The sequence below is a fragment of the Opisthorchis viverrini genome (assembly GCF_000715545.1).
Source record: "Opisthorchis viverrini unplaced genomic scaffold opera_v5_1, whole genome shotgun sequence".
Classification (NCBI taxonomy): domain Eukaryota; kingdom Metazoa; phylum Platyhelminthes; class Trematoda; order Opisthorchiida; family Opisthorchiidae; genus Opisthorchis; species Opisthorchis viverrini.
The window spans coordinates 1,316,622-1,330,342 of NW_008751657.1; the positions used below are offsets into that span (position 1 = coordinate 1,316,622).

Here is a 13,721-nt window from a genome sequence, read left to right on the forward strand (position 1 = left end):
TATATATATATGTATGTATGGGGGAGATAGCCCAGTGGTTAGAGCGCAAATTTACTGAACCGGAGGTTCGTGGTTCAAAACCGACATCTGCCTCTCGACTTCCCATGTCTAGGCCTGATCAACCTGACAGTAACCCAGCCCTCGTGCTGCCTTCGGGTGGGATGGCCATGGGGCACAGAAAGGATGTTACAGATGGATGCTTTTACTTTTTATTTTTCGATATATATATACATATACATATATATATATATATAAACTATTCGCTGTAGTCTCGAGGTGGATCAGTGTATAGGATTTGTCTAGTGACGAGGAAAGGAGTACATAAAATGGATGCTTTGCAACGTCACGAACTGATTTTATGAAATATCCTCGACATTAGTCATCAATGAATTGGTCTAGTTAAGACTCGACAGAACTACACATCTTAAGTCCGTCATTCATTCATTCATTCATGGCAAAAGATCATTTCAAATGTCTGTTATGTTTTTGCCCATCGTACTTTTTTGTTAAATAGACCAAGAAATTTATTTTAGAAAATTCAAACGGATTTTACAGTCCTAGAGAGTGCAAACTGCTTGAACAGCCCATTAATTCCAAAAGGTATATTATGGAAATCATTTTGGTGGCAGTGGCACTTTTTATAAGAGACTTCCTATGGCCGTCAGGAAGGCACGCTCATTTAAGTCAGGAACACCAAATGCATTTTTCCAAACTAGACAAAATAAACCACATCTGAGATAAAAAGTTCCACCGAGGTTGTTTGCTTAGATATCTGGTTGTAAATTACCCAGAGGTAGTGCTGCTATGTTCGAATTCTGAATGTATCTTCATAAAACTCCACAGAAACAGTCTGAGTTTCAAACCGTGTGGCTTAGGAAACAACCTACATGCAGCCGTTTTACACAATTTCACAAACTTATCGCTTACTGACCTGAACTGTGCACTAACGGCGCTGAATCATCAAGAACTGCCGCTGCGTATCCCGCAGACCTAATGTAGAGCAGAACACGAGCCTCACCTTCTGAACGAGATCGGCACAAGGCAACACTACAGTTAACATTGCACTTGCATATGCTCCCGATAGGAAAATGCTCTTTTCCTACTAAGAGCATTTTAGCAAAAAAGTAAAATGATTGAGCTGTGCAGAAGTGTGCATCAAATCGTACATACAGTGACTTGAATTGTGAACCCAAACTAAGCCTTACTTCCAACGACTCTAAGTACGTACGTGCAATCAACCTCAAGAAAAAAAACTTGGACGCAACATTTCGGCCAAACGGGCTTGTTTTTTCCCGGGAACAGAAACTCGAAATTGATGTTGACCAGTGGAATAGCTGGTTTCTTGCAACCGCTTTGAATAGCTCGATCATTGTACCTGGGAAGGGGTGATCAAGAGGAGCGACAAAAAAGACGCAGCAAACTTTTTCGTTCACTGTAAGTTACAGTTTCCGATTACTTCAATAACCAACTAAGAAGGGTGCTTACTCACTGAAGTAGGACGAAAACTACGAAGTGTACTACGAAAGTGTACTTCGGTGCCTGTATCTTAATTGTGTTAACACTGCAATACCTGGTATACTACCCGCTGAGGTAGATGATCCAAATATACCGGTAGAATCCATCTTAAAAAGTGGCCACATGCAACCCACACGTTCTTCATCCATTTAGTCGATTATGTCTCCTCGGTCATGTCTGTAATGGCCATTTCTTAATGGTAAGCTATAGGTTGGCAACCCAAAATACTAATTTACAAAACCCGTGAAGGCAGCGCAAGTACTTTAGGGGGAAGGACCATATCTGAGAATGAAAGGAAAAAGTAGGCTGAGGTTGCTCATATTAAACTGCAAGCATGGCGAAAGCGCCCCTCTGTCCAATAAAACATTTTTTCCAACACTAGAAGTGATTCTCGTTGGCCTAGCAGTATTATTTTTCCCCACATAAAAGTTAAAACTAAGAGTTTGATCTTCAATCTTCCTACATAACTTATGATGTAAAATTGAAATGCCATCGATCACTAACCAGAATAAAATCCATTCATTCTATGAAGAGGTCTTGTGTTGCTGTCGTTGATTAAATGTGTAGTTACGGTATCAGATAAGGCAGACACAAAAGCAAACATTTTATCCATAGAGGATGATTACAGAGAATTACACTTCTTTTGAAATGACTCTTGAATCCGCTCACACATATCCTTAATAAAAAACGCTATTTTCAGACATCCTATCACTGCATAAAAGTTTAGTTTTTCCGCATGATTAGACAGGCGCACCACTGAAGATATCGTATTACATCCATTGCTGTCCTGTAATGAATACAATCAGTTGTATGTACCATATCCTTATGTATATTAAAAGTACCCAACCAGATATACCAACAACGAGATTTAAAAGCAGTGTGCTCTTCTGAGAAACAAGCTACAGTCTAGTAAAATCCTATATACACTTCCTTCGCGTGTAATTATCAATAGATATGTATGCCTTTGCTGACAGGTACCTGCTAGCAATTCTGCACTACATATATGCCAGTGACCTTAATAAACTAAAGTAAAATACCAAAATTACATCATATATTTTTGTTTGATACTCCCTGAAGATAGTATCCAGTTTTCTGTTACCACCGTTTTTATAGAACCGTATAATGTCTACAATATATTGGTGAAAGTGTCCACGTTGCAGGAGCCAGAAAATCGACTTTGGAAACCTATTTTAAAGTGTATATTGCGTATGTCATAGGCGGAAGTATACAATACTGCAGTAGGCAACCAAATCATTACCATCAATGTGTAACAATCAAAGCAAAGAAATGACTTCTATGCTGTAAGCTATGGGTGAATGCTGCTTGGAATGCAGCCATTGCAGTTGTGCTGGGATGTAAAATTAACTTTGTGGCTTTTGACATCCTGTTAAATAATGCACTACAATGTAGGCGCTTCCAACTCACTGATTCAAACCCTAATGACAACTTTTGTCAAAAACAGATATCCACTTGCATGTTGTGATGAATATGTTTATCATAAAAGCTGCAACGAGATGTGAGTACCTTACAATGAAACCTCTTTCTGTTGTGTAGCTCGTCACTGCAGACCACTCTTGGTTTTGTGTATTGTACAATAGCGGCCACTGAGGAAAATAGTCCAAGGAACCCGCAGTAAGCCTACTTTGAACTATATGGGTAGGTTGATTTGGGCAATGCAAAATAGGTAGCAGCAGGTACACTGGTTGGTGGATTCGGCAAGTCGGAACTATTTGCGAAAAGTTTCAACTGCTAAATCATTAGGCTATGGTCGCAGGTCTTTAACCCCATTTTTCGCAAACATTTCTACCTCCATGTATGGCATCTTTGTCCCAATTACATATCCTGAGAAGCCATGTTTTGAGGCCCACCAAATTACCCTTGTATCTTTTGCCACAGACGAACGTCCGAGAAAACTCAACAAAAATAATTGCGTTCCATTAATCCGGGAGAGATGAGTTGCAGATTAGGAACAAAGCTATGTATAAACTGAAAATAACGCTAGAATTTTGGGATGAGGTTCCTATATGAGTATTATTTAGCCGTTCATTCACATACAAAGTTAAATCCTACCGGTTTAGGTATCGCAAAATTGGACGGTTTACACTATGTGACTGGAATGTCAAAAGATGCCTGAGCGAGCGTGCCTTTGATTCAATTCAAAGAAAGACAGAAAACTGCTATATAGTAAAACGGGTTCTCTTGTTGCCTTGCGTAGATACTTCAATGACATTTTGTGCTATCCGACGAGGCATCTTCATTTGAGCGCGTACTTTCTCGTACTTTACCCGTGCATAATAAAAATGTATACAATTTTTACCAACTAGTTTCTATCCTCTGTTCGATTCTATCCCATTTTAGTCATCAGCACGTTTGACAGGCCATGTATTATAGATGTTTGCATACGTACATCCTACGCATGTTTTTCTAACGAAACATTGTTTTGGTATGTTAGGTGGAAAGCTTGAAACATGACAATGAGCAGTGGTTATCTGAATGAATCAGTGACAGTGTTCTGCCCAAAGTGCGTCACCTGAAACATGTTCTGTCACAAATTCAAGAATGCTAAGCTAAAAGCCCGCCAGCGAGAAACACTAAATTTTTTAAACCATTGTTCTCTGGAAAGTTAATATTTTGTGGTCTATGTTATAGTAAAAATGATTAATACACAACGTATTTATTCGACTCGTGCTGATTTCGCTGAGACATTCAGGTGAGTGAATTTGTATTATCATATCCGCTTGTACAACGCACGTTTCCCTCAGCATGTTGAAGAAAAACCTATTGAAGCTCCATGTAACAAAAAATAAACTAACTTCGTGATTCCACTTAAAACAGATGATTATTGTTTCACTTGTGATAAATTTAAAAGGATGGCGTGTACATTCAAAGGTTCTTTAAGTGATTAAGGATAATGAATCAACTTCAAGTGAACAAAATAACCTGCGGTAATCTTATCCTTCCTTTCTTTGCTCACCAAAGCTTTACTATCCTTGCTAATGCTATTACCACCGAGAGTTCGTCATGGTTTATTTTTTATTTATTTTATCCACGGCATTTTTTCATCTTTTGCAGCGAGATGCATCCTGTAGGAAACACAGCTGTCGATTTTATCACACAATCTTTGGAATGTTTCAATATCCCGTACTTTGACCCCTAACACTTTTACAGGCTGCTTCAAAAGTCTTGCTGCAAAGTGGCTATCAGGGGAGAACGAACTTTGGACACGCCCTGCCAAAATTATCTGTTAAGCTCTGTGGAATGAACCGAAGCCAACGACTATTAGTGCTAAGTTTTGAACCAAGAGAACTCTGGAATTCGTAGTATGTAGATATATATGTATATATATTTGAGGACTATTCCCAGCCTGAATTAAGCGTCTCTTATTGAGCCCACTGTTCAATTCTTTCGAATTATGACATTAAAAATTTGCAAGAACCAGTGAACTACACGCGCCAGAGAAAATACTTCCAATTAGTTCTCATCCACTTCACAAACGGACAGTGCGAAGACTCACGTTGTGTGGATTGGCACATTGTGCAGCATGTATTTGGCACAGCACCACTATCAAAATAGTTCTTTTCCGTCACTGAGGCATCTGCTTGATCGTGTTCAATCCCCTTTTCAAGCTGTTTAATTTTTTTCATCACGTAATCGGGCAATTTCGTTGTCCAGAGGTCATGCACTGTGAAGCAGCCAGTTCCAGATGGAGCAAGCCAAACTTGTTTCTTGTCCGCGAATCTGCTGACACGGAAGCGCGATATGGTAGTTAGTGCGGCTTGTTCAACGCTAACCCCTGAAGGCTGTTGCACGTCGTCCAAAACTTTGGAGTTTAGTCGTGGAGTCTTCCTTAAGGAACGTCTCTGAGGGTCAGTATCAGCTCGTAGTAGTCTTTGCCGTCGCTTATTTGCGCGTCTTGAAGCTTGTGCCACACTAGACGTACTAGGTCTTTCACTGGAGTGGCGAAAATCTGGCAATCGAAAATTTACTCCCGCTGCAGCCTTAAGAGGCGTAGTTTGCGTAGATGTTTTGTCTTCAGAAGCCACTTTTTCATGCCGTATACTAAGAAGAACAAATCCTGGCTTTTTGTGCCCCTTGATACTATTGACAATTTCATCGTTATTATCCAAAGGAAGTTCCAACGAACCTCTACGAATACAGTTCTTAATATCGGTCATTGTTAGGGTTTGTGCAGGCGCAGCTTGCTGCCCATCAAATGTCGCTGTATCCGGAGAAGCGTCCTGGTTACTGATAGGAGCCTGTTTGGTTGAATATGGATACAATACGAGCTGATCTGTTGGACACTCCATTTTCAAACCTGGACTGGAAGTAGCGTCAGGGATGTCACTTCTTGGTGTGACATGTAGTGCTAACCCACGATTGTCATGAAGTGTTGCTTCAACGGGTATTAGGTACGTAGACATGTTTTGTTCTAGCTGAGTGAGCGGGATTGCAGTAAGATTGTCCGGAGGAAATGTCGGAGGAACCTCTAATGGTGGATTGTACGGAAGGGCGGAGTCGTCAATTTCTTGTCCGTTTGGATTTGCACTGGATAGATGACTAGCCAGTTGGAGGGCGATAAGCTTTTGCAATAGCAGTAACTGCAGTTCGTTGTCTGGAGTATTAGGAAGGCCAGCTGTTCGTGAAGCTGTCAAGAAATGTTGTTCATCGCTCTGAATTGGCATGCTCGCTGTTGCGCAGGTCTGAGGAATAATGGATTGTGCATCAAAAGTCCTCTCCGGGGCGTTCTCTGTTGAAGAGTATGGGAAGAAGAACCCATGGCAAATCGGTTGCTGGGCGATTTGATCACTGAAATGAGTTGAGCGTCGCATCCTCGGTTGAATATTTTGAAAAGAAAGCGGCAAATCAGTAGGGGTGAGTGGCATGAATACCACTCCATTCTCGTTGCTTAGGAAATCGGAAGAACTTTCCAGTGGGTACGCATCAAATGAGGTCGAACCCCCAACAAAGCTTTCTGGGTGTTCTGGTACAAGTTGCACGTTGTTCAGCTTCATTTCTGGTGGGCTTACAGCCATCATCTTCGAATCCTTCGTCTTGGTCGGGTCCATCAAGCCAAATTCATATTCCCCTCAAGGTCATATTTACATTGTTCTACGATTTTAATAAAAATTTTATGTGTTCAGTTTCCGTTGAAGTTCGGTGGTGCTCGAGAGCTCATATTTACGGCAGAAGTGTCGAAAACACTCTTTATGCCCCTTAATTCCGTTTGTTTGCCATTTATTTGTCGTTGTTGCTTGCAAAAGGCTAATTGTAGTGCGGTAGGGAAACTTAAACGCGGCACTTTCGAAATTGGTTTCTTTTTGCGAATATGCACTCATCTGCAAACTAATTTGGTTCTTTCGAGAGACTCACCTGGACCCCAGCTGAATCTCTCGTTTATGATGTTCTCAGGCAACTGAATGTGCTGCACCAGGCCGCCTCATGTTTCAGTCGCTACGACATTTGAAATATCGCGACACATGTACATTTGTAATGTACTGCTTCTTTTTGCTTCTGCAAACCGGCGAACGAAGTCTTCCTCCGTTCAGTCTGTTTATTGAGTTAATCCGTGTTGTTTCCACTATGTGTAGAAAGCTCTATGAGACCGTATTCCGATTTTGTGGTACGCCCACATACTCTCAATCAATTGTCAGGCTGCAATAGACTGCTCTCCGGTGTCGGTGGGGTACGCCCACATACTCTCAATCAGTTGTCAGACTGCAATAGACTGCTCTCCGGTGTCGGTGCGCCACAACAGCCGTTGACAGATTAGATTTGCATCGAATGTAAGACGTGGAATGAAGTGATCATCAAGGATGTCGGCGCTCTAAGGGCACGAGTTGACCAGATTACCATATTATCCAACGCTGACTCCGACCATTTTGTATGCACCAGCCGCCATTAACTTAGAGCTATTATGCAGTCCACAAACAGCAAGAGAGCTGACAACAATAAACCTAAGGCCCCCTTTTCTGGGTTGGAAAGCCCAGCGCAAATTATCCACTCGAATCGGAACACTCGTTGAAACACTGACACTTCTTTTGAAAGCCCTGGAAATACTCGCATGTATACTCTGGCAAAATTGATTAAGGTCAATAACGAACTTTCCGGTCTGAACGTGTACCTATCTTACCCCCTTCCTGTTTCCGGCTGCGAGGAATTTCATCCACCTTTGTAACGCGGCAATCAAGTCCTTGGGGACTGATCATCAGGGAGTTCTCAAGATCAAGCGCGCAAACAAAACTGGCATAGTCGCTACTTCGAGATAACGTAATAAATCTAAATACGCATTACTTCACGCAGGAGGGTAGAGAGAGCATGAAAGAAAGCGAGCCTCTGAAGTTCTAGTCGTACTTTCCGCTCCAAATGCCGTACAACGGTCTAGAGATCAGGTTTGTGGTATTAAACAAGCCTTCCTCAAGATTAAGCGTATATCCGAGTTTCGCCTCATAGAGGCGCGAAAACTGAGCCACAGTTATATTAAAAGGGAGAGACGAAGCAAACTTCCGCTTCGCGACAGATCAGCCGAACTTATGGCACGTCCGATAGAAGTCATAGACTCTCGTGCTTTAAAGATAAAACCGATGCAACCAACCCGGACTCCAGGTTGCAGTTTTTCTCCACAGACGAATTTAACTCGACTATCGACGACAGTTATGTTACAGTTGATATAATATTAGCGAAGACGAAGCGTCGAGCACATGAAATTGTCACTTCTAATTCTCCCAGCATACTGTATTGGAGCATCGGTGAACTGAAATCTTGGGTCACAAGTTTCATTCTAGATTTGGTTGGTTGTGCGGAAGCAAGAGGCAATGTCCACCGTCGTTGAGCTATATGTTGAAGCAGCTTCGGTGACCCTACAATCATTAAAATTGAGAAACTGTGAGTGTCCAGCTCAACTTCCCCATAAGTTGCCTTAGTGATGGTGGATCAGGGCGTAACTCATGACTCCGAGTGGAAAAGCCACAAATGCGACAGCGATGTACCAGAAAATTCCACGTATAACCTGTTGTCAACGCTAATCACGGACGACCTGCGTCTACAAAAAACGAAGGGTGATCGACCGGGATCAAATAAGCCAACTCAGCTTGACCCGATTAGAGAGCTGCTTGGCGGATTTGAAGTATAGTAGTCTGCAAAAGCGCACTTTTTTGTAAAGCCGCTGAAGGCGATACCTCTTAAGGGCACTATTTTAAGCAGAAGCAACAAAACAGGGCCTCACAGAGACACTTGACTGGTTTACCCGCGCCCGGAAGTCTAATAAACCAAATATACATACGTTTGACCCATACGTTTAAACAACAGAGGATTCACGCATTAATAGATGGTCCGTGTGAGCTACAAGCGAGAGCCATCGAAGGTTTTAACCAGGCATAAAATACTATATTCCTAGAAGACTTAAAAACACAACGACGCGGAAATCAGGCACCCACGTGAGAACCTTTCCCTGCCAACAAGACACTAAGGCAAGAGGTAAACTAGGACACCCCTGAATCCAGTTCAAATCTATCACTCGAATATGGTGTAGAACTGTTTAATTAGCTAACCTCTGGGTCGGCACATCTTCCTCCAGAACTTCGGACGTCGGAGAAACAAATGGCCACAGATCGCCACAAATCGCTTGAGGCTTTTAAAAACTCACGGTATTTGACAATCAGCCAACCCTAACAAACCGTATATAATCGTACTTCTGGCAACCTGCTCGACAACACTGGTCCCTGGTGCGAGGATCACGACAGACAGCCACTTCATTTTCCGAGCTTACCCAAAACGGGTGGCAGCACTTGGGGTCATCCTATACTTACTTGTGGCCGTCCCCAACCTGATTGTTCTCTCCAAAATCACTACTGCACTTTTGTAATCAATTGTAGGTTGAATTCCTCCTTCGCGGAATCCATTCTCCTCTCGGAGAGAGTCCAAATAATGTGATCTGTTCCTCATACAAAACCTTGTTCAACACACCTCCAGCTTGCACCTCATACAACTCTTGCTGGTGAGTGAGTTTATCGCTCCCAAGGCCTTCTGGACGGAGTTCCAGCGCATCTGGTCATCTGGACATCATCTGTATATTACGCATTAGCACTGACCAAAATCGTTGGACAGAGCTCTCGGGCTCGATATATCATCGCATTCACCAGGCACTGCGCAAGCCAACCAACACCTTAGCTGGACTTGGTTATCAACGAAGGACACTTCGTTACTCAATTATTAATCAGTGCTTCATTGACCTTTGAATTCATATGCCACGGGGCAAAAACCTTGGAATCAAAAATTTGAATTCTAAACTTTTGCTGTGCAGGCTGTTGAAGAACGTATCCTCCTTGAGCAAACTGAACTCAGACATGCTTCAAAGCAATCATCCCGAACGTCCACAAGGCTGACGCAGTGTTCACTTCAAAGAAACCGATGCACAGTCGAACGGACCAAAAGCTACTCAGGAGAATGTAGTATCTTCCAAGCACGATGTTTCAAATATTCTTTGGCAAAATCATTACTGGATACATGAAAACCGGCACGCCGTAAGATACGAAACCGTTGTGAATCAAAAGCCCGCTAATGGAACATACAAAATCAGGCCAAGTTACTGGACCTCGCCCAGAAAAACAAAAGTTTACCGTTAGAGTACATGAAGCGCCGCCAAATAAACAAGCCAACTGCTTACATTTTAAGAGACAGAAACAGTCTATCTGGACATCCAAAAAGCCTTTGACCAGGTTCCCTACGCCTCCCTGCTACACAAGCTTAGTACTGTTGGCATCGCTGGAACCTTATTTCAATGGTTTGCCTCCTTTTTTTCAGACAAGAGGCAAATAACGCAAATCGGGTACATACGATCATCTCCATTGCCGATCACTAGCGTAGTCATCCAGGGAAACGTGCTAGGCCCCATACTTTTCTTACTGTACATCAACGACGTCTTCGGCGCCATATCTCATGGTAAGGTTTTCCTCTTTGCGGACGATACAAAAATCGCGCACACATTCCCCACCTCTGCCAAAGCCCTTGCTTTTCACCAGATTAAGCAAAACTTAGATTCACTGACTCGCTGGTCAGACCACTCTGATCTAAGCATCTCCTCCACAAAATCGTGTATGACTTCCCGCCGCTGCTGTCTCCCGGCTGACACTCACAATTACTGGAAACCCTATCACCTATTCCACGGGAATCAAAGATCTCGGCCTCAGATGCTCCTGTACTTTTAGCTTTTCCCACTAGGTGCAGTTTCAGGTTGCCCGAACACGCAGGCCCAGTTCTTCAATACTGCGCTCCTATCAACTTCCAGACAATGGTTGCAATCTTAAAGCTATGCGTACGATCAATCGTGTAATTCTGTCCCGCATTATCCACCTTTACACCCAAAGTTGCAGACTCACAATCGAAAGGTCCGACGCTCATTTACGAAAAGCTCTTTCCTCGGGCAAACCTCCTCTCTTACCGCCCCCGCTATCAAATCCTTGGCATCGAACCACTATGGCTTAGACGGTTAAAATTGAATCGGGCTCTCTTACACTGTCTGCTGCATAAGAACGCCTTTATGGCAGGGGCTAGACCAAGTGTAAACTCACAACCTCGCTACAAACTCCGTAACTCCTGCAACCACTTAATGTGTCCCCCAGCTCTTACAAACCTACGCCGCTACTTCTTTCTAGTTTATTATGCTCGCATTTGCAACGGCCTTCCTGAGGAGCCGCGAAGCATCACGCATCACCATGCTTTTTCTCAGTCTGTAGACAAATTCCTTACCTGTGAAACTGTCACCGCCTTACTTAATACTCGACTACCCTCTGACCTCCTCTACGAATCAGGCCCAGTGCGCATGAGTTTGGTGACGTTACATTTAGTGGGCAAGTAAAGGATCTTGTTATCATTTCTTCCCATCCTCCTGACCAGCTTTAAGCTAATAAAGGACTTAAAGGCCAACTTGATCTAAATATGCGGCGTTACTGGCCTGGTTGTTTTCTTTTTTCCTTTCTCCCCCTACCAACTTGCAGCTCGTACTAGTCTAGTTCCCACACAGGAATACTCTATGTACTCTGTCTAGCGTCTATTGTTCGCGTCCAAACTCTACTGACAAAAACCAAACCAAAATTAGCCATTTCTTCCCCAAATCACTGTATGACTTAATCACCCACAAACTCTAATTATGTTATGTTACTGGCCTGGTTGTTTTCTATTTATCCAGTCAACTTATACCTCGTTCCAATCGAGTCCTTACTCCGGATTGCTCTATCAGCTCTGTCTAGTAACTGGTGCTTTCAGTCTAACTCTAACTGATAAAAAACCAAACCAAAATCGATTTTTCTTCATTTCATTATCAGAGTGCATTCTGCGTTTATATATATCCATTTGCTGATTTGTTCTATTAAGCACTCCCACACACAACACCACGGAACGCTTCTGCTGGACATGGCAGCCCACACCAACGTTCCGAAGCCGTTTAGCCATGATGCAATTGCCCTGAGTATTAACATTCCAGCCCGACCGTCTCATTGACAATTGTCATTTCACTTCTCCTCCGCGACTTGCCTCTACCAGCGTCTGTACGCTGTTTGCCTGTTCGAATGTACTAAGCTGTCTTTGCTGGCCTCACTTCCTCCAGACCAAAAATGGTAGCTGGAGTATTTAATGATGCACAAACCGCACATATGACTGCTTGGGTGGTTTTCCACCTTGCATATCTGGTAGTATGCACGAGGGAGAGAAACTCGTTTGGTGGACGGATTCGCCCTGCAGGGATGGTCATCCTGCTACGTTGCACCATGGTGTGTTCGTATACCCGCCAACTCTTCCAGTAGCATGGGTGCATCGCCCATCGCCGTTGGTGCTGAGTCTGGCCTTTAAATTCAGGAAATCAAAGAAAATACTGCTGACTTCTGTTTGTTGCTGCTGGTCTTGGACTCGCCTCGGTTGAGTTACGCATCAGGCAATGCCATAAACCACAGATGAAAAAACTGGCCTCTCATCTGTAAAAAAGACAAAAAAATTAAAAGTTCACTTGGGATACCCCGAAGATACTCTGTAGTGCCCACGGCCCACATCAGCGAGCATAGCTCTATCTGCCTTCGTCAGAACAGAGGCTGCACCGCACCGAAGCCCATTTCGTCATCCGAACAGAGAATGCATCTACTCGCCGCTCCCAGTAGTAGGCGCGAAAGTCTTCATCGCTATGCACCACCCACAGATTAGAGCTGGTAGCAGTGCTTCGGGGACTGGTGACTATTTCTCGTGCACACGCTTTCTCTCCTGGTATTACCCAACTCATGTAATAAACACCAGATTAGCCTGTTATCTTAGAAGTCCACTCCCGCCAGCCGTTATGCACCTGATTCCCATACCACTCTTCCGCGCGCTTCTATCCCCTTTTACTAGATCCCTTGTAGTATAATAGCGTATGTTAGCAAGCTCAACCCCTGGTCGTTAGCCTACTAAGTACAAATCTATCTATTTCCTAATCCACATAATCACTTGCCACCACCCTAGTTGTAGCAGACGTCAAGTTTTTCTTTCTGTGTATAATAATGCATATTATCCGATTTTATATCCCGTCAAACTCACTATGTTTTGCGAACCTTCTCCCATCCCCTCACCTTCCCAAGCTTTGAACTTCGGAAGTGGCCGCTTTGGACGACCTGGTTAGCTGATCTCCACTCCACCCAGACTATGATCTATAACTCCGGGATCACCAAAAGGATGAAGAAAACCTACAATCCCATATCGGTTTCTCACCAAAAGAAGAAAACCTACAATCCCATATCGGTTTCGTTCCAGCTTGTTTCCTTGATCAGGCTGAAATGAATACCTCTGCCCAATGAATGAACCATCCCAGCCGGATCATCTCAAATGTGACGCCCGTCGCGGGGCTGTCCAAAAACGGGAGCACGTCAGGCCAATGATGGCACGGCACTGCCATACTCAGTTTGATGACACACCCGCAACTGTTCCATTCCCCCTCCCAAACGAGCCCTCTTGCCTACTCGTTTCATTGACCCCAACCACCACCGTGGCATTAATTTCAACCTGTTGGACTACTCGTTTGAAGTCAACCACCTCTGTGTCCCCATCCAACCTAACCCCTGCACCTGACTTCCCCACAACAGTGCAACCAGTGAGTCTGCATGTTCTCAGATTGCATCATATTTTTGAGACTAAACTTGCCATGTTCTCCCAACTCGAATTATCCCATCTCCACTTCCACTTTTGCTCGT

At 43.5% G+C, this 13,721-nt stretch overlaps 1 protein-coding gene across 1 annotated transcript in view; it reads right to left on the bottom strand.

The window, feature by feature from the left end:
- The window catches only part of T265_00015 (hypothetical protein), a gene marked incomplete at both ends in the record, with an annotated part of 29,335 nt that extends 22,733 nt beyond the window's left edge, over positions 1 to 6,602 (bottom strand). The window contains one exon of the mRNA XM_009163672.1: positions 4,959 to 6,602. Within this exon, the coding sequence (XP_009161936.1) occupies positions 4,959 to 6,581 (1,623 nt within the window). The remainder of the gene's footprint in view (positions 1 to 4,958) is intronic.
- Positions 6,603 to 13,721: the final 7,119 nt, after the last annotated feature.